Consider the following 12,525-nt stretch of genomic DNA (forward strand, 5'->3'; position numbering starts at 1 on the left):
AAGGGCTATTTTCAAAACTTGGAAACCTAGCTTTGCAACTTATAGGTAAATCAAAATCCACAATCTAATCGCAATTCAAAAAGACCATTGAATGATACCATTTCAAAGCACAGCTGAATACGATCAAAGATTTGATGGTGGACCTAACAATGATGTCCACTATGTTGTTCCAACAAGTGATTTCCCAGCATTGAAACTGCTTTTACTTTTGGCTGGACCAGGATGATGCAAGTTGTTAAAATTATTTTATTTTCACTTTCTTAACAAAATAGAAAAGGCCAAATGACAATTGACAAGCACTCCCAATCATGGATTTTCCTAATACATGTGAGCTAAATCTAATACTCACGATCGAACTCCGCCGAGTATATTAAACTCTTAATGGCTACATTACCAACAGTTCATGCTCTCCACAACTCAATTATCAAAACTTAATCAAGTTTGCCTGACAATCAAAACAGTTCATACATTACCAACAATCATACTGTTGACAAATTCTAAAAGAAATCCAACCCAACAACTAAACGCAATCACCTGCACTATAAACACAATCACCTGAAAATCAACCCAGCAACTAAATTTATAATGATATACTCTAATGACCAGATAAAAGTTTTTCGACTTTTTCATTGGCAGAAGCAGAGAGGAACTTCATACAGATCGGATGTTTCCCATTCACCAGTGAAAGGATAGCAGCTGGAATACCCCACAATGATTCCCTAGAAAAGCATAGACACTTACTCTATATGATTGTCCAGACGGGAACAACTCAAACCCAGATTTATAATGGAATCAATTGGAATCATACCTTCAAATAACCTGCTGCGAATCGAACTCCAATACCTTCAAATTGACTACTGCGAATCGAAATCGAACTCTGGGTTAGGGATTGAATTTGCTGCGTGTCGGAAAGGAGAAGGTCTGAATTCAGCTCTCCAACACTCGCAGCGCTTTAAACCACAATCGTTTCAAAACGACGTCGTTTCTCTGTTGTTGCTGCGCCTGCGCCTTGGGCGTCGCCTTCGACGCCTCAGCAGCCTCATCGCCTACCCATCGAAACCCACTCAATTTCATGCCAGATTTCTGCCTTTTGAGCCCCAAGGCGTGCTTTTTAATTCATTGATCAGTATACAGTATGCTTGTACTGTAAACTGTTGTGTAAACCTAGCCCTTGTCACTTCAAATCAGGCGACAGTTTAGAAGTTCAGATATGAACAATAGCAATTGAAATATACATCAAGAATAAGGCAAAGCATGTAACAGTTTTGTGCAAAAAAATCAAATATGATCATCCAATCCAGGCAACTTTGCTGCTTCTGGCATGGGGTTTTACATCTTGACCAGAATGATAAAAATGTCCATCAATCTCCAACAAAAGACTGAGTCAACAGAAAGAAAACATGTTTAGGGTCAGGTATAAGCAGTCAAAGACTCAAAGGTTTATCACTTAGAGTAATGCTAGGTGAACCACCTTTTGGGAAACCACCTAGAGCCCAGGTTAGGTGGCAACTTATGTGTCGTATCCATATCATTAAAGCATAATTTCTTATTTTTATATTTCTATGTTTTCTTAATTACAAAAATTCCTTTTTTTTTCTTTTTTACTTTCTTGATTTTGTCTAAACCCTTTTTTTTTTTTTTTTTGTGATATTATCTGGGCAACGTCTTCTCTATCAGACGTTGTTTTCTTTTCTCCTCCTCTCACCCCTCCTCAACCCTCTCACCTCTTCTTCAATTGATCAACGCCTTCTCAATTTGATCTCGGTTTCCTCACAAGTATCGTCAACAAACCCTCTGCCTAAACGTGGTTAGTTCTTTTTTTTTTTTTCTTCCTAAGTATGAAACACGAATAGCATAGCTTGTTCAAAATTAGGGTTTAGGGGGAAGTGGATTTGAATTAGGATTTGATCAACACATTCTCAGTCTGATTTTAGTTTCCTCACAAGCATTGTTAATAGAGCCTTTGCCCATTCTAATCGTGTTTCATACTCAGGAAAAAAAAAAAAAACTAACCACGTTTAGGCAGAGCGTTTGTTGACGATACTTGCGAGGAAACCGAGATCAAATTGAGAAGGCGTTGATCAATTGAAGAAGAGGTGAGAGGGTTGAGGAGGGGTGAGAGGAGGAGAAAAGAAAACAACGTCTGATAGAGAAGACGTTTGCCCAAATAATATCACAAAGAAAAAAAAAAGGTTTAAGAGATAAAAGAGAGTTTCTATTGGGACCTCCAAATCTGCTCACTTGACCTCACTCTATTATGAATTATTAAATGACATATATAACCTACTATAAAATGACTATTAGGGACAATAATTATATCTAAAAAATTGTTATATTTATTTTCTCTAGACTTTCCAATTCAATAATATTAGATTGCATTCTTTATTATTTTCCCTATCTATTTTCATTTTCTAATTTCACTACATACTCATTAAAGCATTCATATATATATATTTATTAAGAAATAAAACTATGATTAAGATAAAAATGTATGATATGCATATTGGTCACGGAGAACAAAATAAATTGTATTATGCCCTAAATCTAAATCTACCCATTATATTTGTAAAAAGAAGAAGAAAAAAAAAGAGCTAGCAAATAAAAAAATATATATATATTTAAATAATTAATCATGAGGTACAAAAAATAGAGAAACATTAAGAAAAAATGATTAATCTTTATTTTTTTTAACAGCTAAAAAAGAAAAAGTAAATAAAAAAATCACATAATAGTTCAAGTTATTTTATTTTTATTAATTTTTAAAACTCAATACCTTGTGTTTTATTTTTTTTTATTGGATAAGAGATTTATGTTGTCAAATTAAGGAATGGAGATGTAATTAAGATTTATAGAGTAATTAAATCATTGAAATGACTAAGTTTTTTATTATAAAGATCTTAGTTTGTTTGTAGATTAATTATATGAGTGAGGTTATTTGAGGAACTTTAGTGAGGTTTAATGAGCAAATTAAGTATTTGAAAATTTGATAAGAGGTGTAAAAAGCATAGAGGTCAAGTGAGTAAATTTGGAGGTTCCAATAGAAAAACTCGAGATAAAATCAAGAAAGTAAAAAAGAAAAAAGAAAAAAAGAAGGAATTTTTGTAATTAAGAAAACATAGAAATATAAAAATAAAAAATTATGCTTTAATGATATGGATACGTCACATAAGCTGCCACCTAAGGTGGGCTCTAGGTGGTTTCTCAAAAAGTGGTTCACCTAGCATTACTCTATCACTTATGATGGTTGAGTGGAAGAATAGGGTGTAACAACTTACTCATCAATATCTACATGCAATCCATCAAAAAAAACTGTACATGCAACAAAAAGTTGCTATGATGAACAGAGATGAGTAGTAGTCAAATTTGCTCCTGCATGCCTTCCTACCTTGTCAACATAACCAATATGAATGCCATTAAAGATTTATCATTTGCACGATCAAAACCTGTTAAACAGCGACAAGCGTGGCCCGTGGCCCACCATTGTACCGATACTGTCCCAACTTAACCACCCGTTAGGTGTTGGGTTTTAATCACAAAAGGCCTCGGTACAATTGGGTAAGAGCCACCCACTTATAAGTTATATTTTATTTGTCACTTTTCCAATGTGGGATCTTTCCTCTCCAACACGCCCCCTCACGTGCAACCTAACTCTAGGTCTGCACGTGAAATTAATTAATCCAATTCCCACATTGGAAATTGGGACACAAGTCTCATATCGGAGACTTGGTCAATACAATCCAAGGCCCACATTGGACACTTGGTAATTTCAATGGCAATACAAGGAACCCCAATTTGGGCTCATGATACGTGCCTACGTGGAGACGCAATTGGAGAATGACCCGCTCTGATACCATGTTAAACAGCGCCAAGCGTGGCCCGTGGCCCACCATTGTACCGATACTGTCCCAACTTAACCACCCGTTAGGTGTTGGGTTTTAATCACAAAAGGCCTCGGTACAATTGGGTAAGAGCCACCCACTTATAAGTTATATTTTATTTGTCACTTTTCCAATGTGGGATTTTTCCTCTCCAACAAAACCAAATGGTGAAAGATTTCAATTCTATCACAGCAAAAACCATTGTCATTGCATTGGCTTCACACCTCAGAAGTAGCATATGACCTCAATGCCTTGTTCAGACAACTATTATAATGTGACTAATCTTATTTGCCAACAGTATACAGCTTTTCAACGAAAGTTAAATCCCCCCCTCTTCCCAGATTTCAAAAGATTATAAGCTTTGCAAACTGGCAATTCCCCTAAACTCATTTCCACACTTCGATCATTATGTGTCAGGCATCACAAACAAATCTCTTTACACATAAATATAACAGTCACAAAACTTAATTTTCTTCTGCAACTCTTAGACTTTGAAATTCAACAAGTGGATTCCCTAGACATATAGTACGAAGCTTCTACTCAAGTTAAACTATTTACCCAGGAATATGTGTACAAGAGAAGTGTTAACCAAAGTTCTGCATAAAGTTTAACCTTGCTGCATGTCATTGCCTGTCAATATGTGATTGCTTTACAGCATGCTCAGTGGTCAACAAATAAGTGCCTACAAAGATAGTAAGTTAGATATGGATCTGCGTGGATTAGAAGCAATCTAAATGCCATTCAGAGTTTTATCATGTTATAACGAACTGTAATATACCATGTGACTTACTGTGAGTGAAAACCCTCACTTTGGGGTGGACGAGGAATGATCTCCAAGAAATTTCCAACGGGGTCGCATCGCACCAGTCAAAGGTAATCCAATCTCCAAGATACCCTTCATCCATTTAATCCGGTTTACAAGTTCCTCCAAGTCCAAAAGTGCAGTTTCTAATGTATCAGATTTCATTGAATTTAACACTATGTCTTCATGAGTTTTCTTTCTCTTTAAGGGCTTAGTGTTATCAAGTATGTCTACTCTTGTTGTAGTTGCCTCCATTTCATTTAATGCATCTTCCAAATGCAATTTTGAAACGCTGCCTGAGCAACTCATCTTCCCAAACCCACTATCTGCCACATGAGTTTTCTTTCTCTTTAAGGGCGTTTTGTTATCAAGTATGTCTACCCTAGTGTTCAAATCGAAAAAATCATGAGGCCAGAAATTACATGGTGATGGTCTTTCAAAATAAATCGGAAAATGGGAGCCAACTACAACATTGGTGCACAATTACATGCTCGTACAACCAGTTGTGAAAACAAAAGAAATACATTCAGTTGGTAAGCTCATAGAAGTTGTTAAGCTTTGACCAAGTTCAAATGACAAGCAAACGAGATATATATGCTGCTATTCAAATTTTTGTTGGCTTTGAAAAATTCAAACATGAAGCAAACAAGAATACATTGCTATTCAAAAAGTCAAACTACAGCTGGAGATAAGCTTCTCATTCAAAATTCAAATACAAAGTCTGGAGGGCTATCACATATCCAACTACGTACGTTGCTATATAAAAGGTAGTAATGTGAGACGCAGAGGAGGAAAAAAAGGCTACAGAGCAGAAATGGTCTTTCTAAATGTACCCAGCAAATTTCTATGTAGACCCAACATATTAATTTTAGCATGAAAAGACATTTATATCCTCGTATGAAATGACAGTAATGGTCACGACCGGTAAATAAAGATAATAACAAAATAAACCATAAAGTCTGAAACTCTTTTTTGTATTTGTACCTAGCAGTTCACTGTGTTCACGTTGTTATGTTGTTTCTTTCAGCAAAACCTTAAACCCAAATTTCATTTTCCTTTGTAATTGCTTCAAGGGTTTAATACACAAGATATCGACAAAGTTGTGACTGCAGTTATGATTTTGGAGGCGTCAAATAAGGTTTGTTCATTTTGTTTATCATAGAATCGGAATAAAAAAAAAATTGCTGCAGTTTATCGCACTTCGATCGGTCAATAAACACCGAAAATAATTAGAATATTTGGTAGTTTACCACCGAATGAAATAGGTATGTTCGGCAGTCAACCACCGAAGATTACTATATTATTCGGACGACAACCACCGAATTTTACTGCTCTGTTCGGGCCATAAACACCGAATATTGGTAGAATTTCGGCAGACAACCACCGAATGTTACTACTTGTCGAATTCTTTTACTATTTTCAGTTCCTTTTATCTGAAACTCACATCGAGTCGATCCTCTTTAATGAAGCTCCGGACTAGTTCCTCAGTTAGGGAACGAACTTGGAGCAACGCTCATTGATGCGGAACGCATCATAAGTAACTCAACTAAGGGAGATAATTGGGGTTTTGGTGGGTGTGGATTTTGCTGGGTGTGAGTTTTGGGCGTGAGATTTGCTGGGTGTGAGTTTTGCTGGGTTTAATTAATAATAAGGGTAGTATTGGAAAAATTGCAGGGTGTAATATAAATTCTATCATTTTGTTGGGTGTAAAAAACTTGCTGGGTCTACATAGAAATTTGTTGGGTACATTTAGAAAGACCCAACAGAAATACAGAGAGTAGAAGAGGATACGCAGCAAAGAGAGGCAGAAAAGAAAGGTCCAACGACCATAAAGACTCGAATTTTGCTACCGGGGAAAGAAGAAAAGCTGCAGGTATTCTATAGTTATTCTTTCCTACATAAGATTTTACAGATGATGCTTATGACAGGGAGAAGAAGTCTGTCCTCCTTTGTGGTGCAGTGTTCATCTACATCTCATATGGTGTTAAAGACTCTAATAGGCCGTTCATGCAACGACCAAAACTATTAGAGCCTTTCCGAGCCCTCCAAGATGATGTCTTTGCTGCTCTCTAAAACTTAATGCATCGAAACAAAGTGGTTGTTCATGAACAGCCAAGTTTCGTGCCCAAAACTCCTCTAAAATGGGGCTGCTATCGCAAGAGTAATGCATAGAAATGGTTGTTCATGAACAACTATTAAAGTGCTAAAAGCTCCCTCGAAAATGACATTACTGTGGTCGTCCTATCAAAATTACAGGAATGGAAGTCGTTCATGTACACGACCAAAATTTTCTCCATGACCAACACTTTCAGTTTGACCATTATTTGAAGCTGATAAGATGTTGTTGCTAATCATGACGCCACAAAGAGAAGAAACTTGCAATCAAGTTGTTTATGCTCCAACCGATACATACAAGCTTAAAGAAGTACCAGAACTAGAAGGAGACAATAACATCTCGACACTAAAATGGGATTCTGCAGGACTCATGACATTGTGGTGCAGAAGCAATACAAATGGGTGGACAATTTGGTTATTTTAATTGATAACATGGCAGCCATGATTGAAAAATCAAGCTCTGTAGCTATGGCTTCAATGAATAAGAACAAAGAATTTGAGAGGAAATTTTAGTAGAGTTTCGCTATTGTTATTACCAGCCTTCATAAAGCATTACAACGTAATGCTACTTATAGCAAAACCAAATCCTTTATCACTAAGCAAACTCTAACAAACTATTACAGCCTGTCACTTGAACAACCATGCCACATCACCTTGAACACCTGGAAGGCTAGAAGCAGCATACTCATTAACACCTCCCCTCAATCTCAGTGGGGTTAACACACTGAGATTGCTGCAATGCTTAATAGTTGCTTGAGCATTCATGGCAGTGAATATAGGTGGACAGGCAGCACAATGAAAAGAGTTATTGGATCTCTGATGATAATCAGAAGCAATGTGCCTTCTTTTCCCACAAATTTGATAATCAACAATAGAGGATGAAGCATTATTGTCAGACCTCCAATAGCAAATGACTGTTGTATGCCCTCTCTTGCGACAAATCTGGCACTCTGGTATAACATTGTTTCCACTCCTGTAACCACTAGAAACATTGTTGCCATAGTTCCTTCCTCCATTATCCCTCCTCTTGCGACAAGCTTCTGTTACCTTTATTACCAAAGTTCCTGCCTTGAGAGAATGAAGTATTTGGTGCCTGTGAGAAAGAACCTTGTTGCATTGGTGCATTACTATATGTGCCACTGTTATTAGAGACTCCTTGCTTTTGAGAATAATTGTGCTGAGGAACATAACCATAGCCACCATTTTGAACCATTTGACCACCATTTTGAGCCATGAACCCACCATTTTGAATCATAGAATTACCATTCTGTGTTGCATAACCATAAGGTGGAACAAATGCTGAAAATAAATTTCCATTTCCAACCTTGTTGCTCAACAAATATCCAGAATTAGGTGCAGATTGTGGAACACCAATATTTTGGGTGAATGGAACCATGTCTCAATAGTTTGGGGCAGTTGTAGGCACATTAAGAATTGAACTTGATATCATGTTGTTCTGTGGTGTCCCAAAATGTGTAGTGGAAACAGGTGATGGCGCATAATAATGATGAACATTGGAACCAGAAGATGATGTCATGAAATGATTATAAGCAGGTATACCAGATAGCACACTAGGATTGGCAACATTAGGCAAGAAACCAGCATTTGATGTAGCATTGTATAAAACAGGTGCCATAGAACAATTACCAGTATACTAAGATGACAAGATTGCATCAGTACTTGACATTCCATATTGTACACTTTAAGAGAAATTGTTACTGTAATTGCCAGCATTGAAAGACCTTTCATTTAACCTTCGAGTAGACTGCTCAGTATGAGCAACCATAGCAGAAATGGTATTTTGAGTTTGAAGCACCATTGTTTCCTCAAGATCTCTCTCAACAGCCAACAATTGCACTACTACAAAAAGTTAATCACACAACACTAATCACACAACGGAACATAAATCGTCTGTTGTGTGTTTAAGTAAACTCTATTGTACAACGGTATTAATGATGTTCTGTTGTGTGAATGTCAACAAAGTGATAACTTTTTTTCTCAGAACTACATTGCACAACGGAATTAAGAATTGTCCGTCGTCTGACTCTTAAAAAATTTAGCGGCAGATTTCCTTCCACTTAGGAGGCTTGGTTGCCTCTTAAAACACTTACATTTGGGCTACTAGGTACAACAGGTTTCACTATTTCAGTTGTGTGATTGAAAAACTGAGCAGCAAAGTTTGAGGAAGTTTGCTTGAATGTGCAAGCTGTAAAAATTATACAACAGATTTAACCTTTTTTGTTGTGTGAACTAGAAACATAGGCAAGAAGATTTTGAGCCAAAATACTCATGGCATGATTCCCTCCACGTTTTGGCATTTTGAATTTATGTAATACACTCGTACAACAGTTTGTTATGTTTCTGTTGTTGGAGTGGCTCGAGAATTTATCGAGGCCGTTTATAGACCAAAGAAACATAACAAACTGTTGTGGAGGAGAAAATGAAATCTGATTTGCCTCTTGATTTGCAGTTTTCTAGTTGTCACCCAAGCATCAAGGTGAGGAAAACAAGTCAGGGATCTTATATTTCAAGTTTCTTGATGATGCCTAAAGAAGTTGAATCCGGGGCTGAATTTGAATATAGCTATTGATGTTTATCTTTTTTCCTTTTGGCAGATGTGAATTGTATGTTCAGGTTATTTGAGCTGTTGATTGGCTATGACTTTGACTATGATGAATACCACAGGTGAGAAAAAGCCTTTCTATTTGATCATTTTCTGTTTGAGCCCAATATCGAGATGGAACCAAAATGGTTTGTACAGTTTGTCTCTACTCAATTTATTAGTATTGTTTACAGTTTGCTGGATTTTTAATTAGAAATGTTATTTATAGAAATGAGATAGATCTGCCAAGGTATTGCATCTCATATACTTTGTCAGTTTGTGCCTCATTGTCAGTTTTTCTTATAACTTAATTGCTTTTTCTAACTGTTTGACATGTATTGGGTGATAGTAAAACAATGCTTCATTCAATTACTTGATTACGCTTTGTTGGGTGAAACCAATTGATTCATATAGATTCTTGTCATAAGATTGATCATAAGATTGGCATCTAATATAGTGTGATCATAAGATTGATGTATAGCATATAAGTTTATAGAATGGTTTTGCTAGAAAGTTTAGCTTGATGGATGCCAAAATTTTATCATATTATTGGCCAAAATATTGGGGTTGATGGTGTGTTATTTAGGTCCATTATCTATTTATTTTATAGGTGCCTCTGAATTATTGTTTGTGTGGGGAGTTTTACATTTTCAGTCATGTTACAGGTAAATGAAGGGGATGGTGCATTTTACAGACCAAAGATAGATACCAATGTATCTGATGCATTGAACATGAAGTTTCAGTGTGCAACATTACAGGTATGTTGTTATCACTTTCTCTGTTCAACGATCTCTTGTTCTTTTGTTTTCTCATTATGTAAATGTAACTGTCTTAGGGAAAAATACTTTTGTTGCAGATTGATTTTCAGCTACCTGCTCGCTTTGAGCTGTATTACTCAGCAGAGGGTGAAGAAGGCAAGAAGGAGGCACCTGTTATGATACACATAGCCATTTTCGGTTCTGTTGAGCGTATGTTTGCTATACTGCTGGATCACTACAAGGGGAAATGTTTGCTTCCATTTGATATATGAGTGGTGGCTTATCATTGATTTGGCTGGAAGTTGGACTTTTTTTTTCCCCTTTAGTTCCAAGATGGAAAGATATGCATTAATATTTGCACTTATGCTTTGTCCTTTGCTGTTTGGTTTAATGTCGGTGGGTAATTTTCTTATGAATAGGTTCTCTAGCAATAACAGTGGCAAATCCAACTGATCTTGTAAAAGTTAGACTTCGAGCTGAGAAAAAATTGCCACCAGGCGCACCAAGGCGCTATTCTGGCACATTGAATGCATCTTCCACCATCTTGAGACAGGTTGTGCATTGATATTGAATCTTATTTTTCCTAAAGAAATTTCAGGGAGCAGCATTGAATATATTGTTTTTATTTTTATTTTTTATTGTGGGTACTTTGCGAAAAATTCAGGAAGGAGTTGGGGTTCTCTGGACTGGAATTGGACCTAACATTGCATGTAATGCTATGATTAATGCTGCTGAACTAGCTAGATATGATCAAGTGAAGCAGGTTAACTCATCCTGAATATGGTCATCATTCCCTTTTGAAGTAAAACTCTTGTTACTCCATTTTAATGTGCAAAATTTCTATGCAGACACTTCTGAAAATTCTCGGGTTAAAGGCAATGTTGTCACTCATCTTTTTGCTGGTCTGGGGGTAAGTTTCTATGCCAATGATTTTATTTTATTTTACTTATTACTAATGTATATATTTGATCCTCTATTTTCTTTTTTATCTTAGATTATATGGTTGAAAAGCTTGGCATAGAGTTTGTTTTGGCAGGTCAGTGTGGATTAAAGATGGGCAGATCTGGTACCTCTCCCTTGACAATAATGTAGGTAAAAAGGATTGAAACTTTGAATATCAATCATTTCAAAGATTAGTTTCCAGTTTCATTGCTAAATCAAGTAGCTATTATTGAATAGGGTATAGGTTTCAAACGAAACAGATGTACTGATTTGGTTGGTTTAGCATGAAGCTCAAGTTGGTTGGAGGTGACTCTGCTGGCGTTGTGACAGCTTACTATGTAAGTCCCATCTTTTAACTTCATTCATTTATGTCAGTAAATCATAATCCTATTTGGAAGTGTGTACAATTATGTACTTGCAGATGTGCTACCATTATGTACAATTTGTATGGATGAGTTAACACATTTCTTGAGGTGAAAAAGTTTTTAGTTGATCTGAATGTTAATATCTTTTCTCTGGCAGGAAGAGTGATCCCAGTGAGTTTGGTTTACAGCTTTGGGACTCTATTGCTCGATATGCTCAGTGGCAAACATATTCCCCCAAGCTTCGAAATTGAGCTTTGGGACCCTTGTTCTTCTTCAAAAGGAAACTTCGTTGAAGCAAAAAGATATTATATCAGCTTTTGATTCATATGTAGCTATAGCTAGGAATGCTTTCTTGTTTGGTACATTATTTGGTTACTTGAATGTATGGATTTTTGAAAAATGGTAATTGAAATGATATTGATCAGAGTACTGTTTATGTGGTAATTACTGTCCAATATTGAATCATACAACACAATACAAAACCATGTGTTGTATGACTGAAAGAGTTCAAAATTAAGGCTTCTCCTACAACAGTCATTAGATGATAGCTAATTTAGTTACAATATTCACACCACAGCTAACCAAATGTAGCTGTTGTGTGAACTAACAACCAACAACAAAAGAAAACAAAATTCTGTTGTGTGAGATTCGTAACATACAACAGAAATAAAATCATCTCTGTTGTCTGAGTGAATCAACAGACAAGGGAGATCATTTCAGTTTGGTTGTGTGTTACTTATCTCAGACAACAAAGAAAGAATTATAGCTGTTGTGTGTTATTAATCTCAGACAACAAAGGATGAGTCATAGCTATTGTGTCTTATGAATCTCACACAACAAAGAAAGAATTATAGCTGTTGTGTGTTATGAATCTCAGACGACAGCAGAAATTATCTTCTGTTGTCTGAATGGCTCGACACATCTCCGCGCATGCCATAGCAGGCACATGTTGCGCAGAATTCACACAACAGAAAATAATTATTCTGTTGAGCCAATTATCAGAAGACAGTGGAATCACCGTTGTGTGATCTTTCAATCACACCACCGTTGTGTGATCTTTCAA

General features: G+C 36.3%; 1 protein-coding gene and 1 long non-coding RNA gene across 10 annotated transcripts; one reads left to right on the plus strand and one right to left on the minus strand.

Annotated features, from left to right (window-relative positions):
- Window positions 1-1,114: 1,114 nt before the first annotated feature.
- LOC133707865 (uncharacterized) lies at window positions 1,115-5,057 on the minus strand. Its single transcript, XR_009845342.1, has 3 exons — window positions 4,040-5,057; window positions 3,228-3,443; window positions 1,115-1,431 (listed from the first exon to the last, which is right to left on the minus strand). It is a non-coding gene; the product is annotated as an uncharacterized LOC133707865 (long non-coding RNA).
- A 4,220-nt stretch (window positions 5,058-9,277) lies between these two features.
- LOC133711623 (mitochondrial uncoupling protein 1-like) lies at window positions 9,278-11,893 on the plus strand. 9 transcript variants are annotated; one of them, XM_062137725.1, is made up of 9 exons: window positions 9,278-9,480; window positions 10,063-10,155; window positions 10,254-10,365; window positions 10,575-10,708; window positions 10,820-10,918; window positions 11,004-11,065; window positions 11,177-11,247; window positions 11,335-11,435; window positions 11,620-11,893. In XM_062137725.1, the coding sequence occupies exons 2-8, from the start codon at window positions 10,129-10,131 to the stop codon at window positions 11,364-11,366; spliced, it is 537 nt and encodes a 178-aa protein (XP_061993709.1). In that variant the 5' UTR covers window positions 9,278-9,480; window positions 10,063-10,128; the 3' UTR covers window positions 11,367-11,435; window positions 11,620-11,893. The 9 variants fall into 9 exon arrangements, with proteins under 9 accessions (XP_061993709.1, XP_061993715.1, XP_061993712.1 ...); XM_062137731.1 differs by having other exon boundaries at window positions 11,381-11,435; XM_062137728.1 differs by having other exon boundaries at window positions 11,177-11,243; window positions 11,381-11,435.
- The last annotated feature ends 632 nt before the right edge of the window (window positions 11,894-12,525 follow it).

The sequence above is a fragment of the Rosa rugosa genome, chromosome 5 (genome assembly GCF_958449725.1).
Source record: "Rosa rugosa chromosome 5, drRosRugo1.1, whole genome shotgun sequence".
Classification (NCBI taxonomy): Eukaryota; Viridiplantae; Streptophyta; class Magnoliopsida; order Rosales; family Rosaceae; genus Rosa; species Rosa rugosa.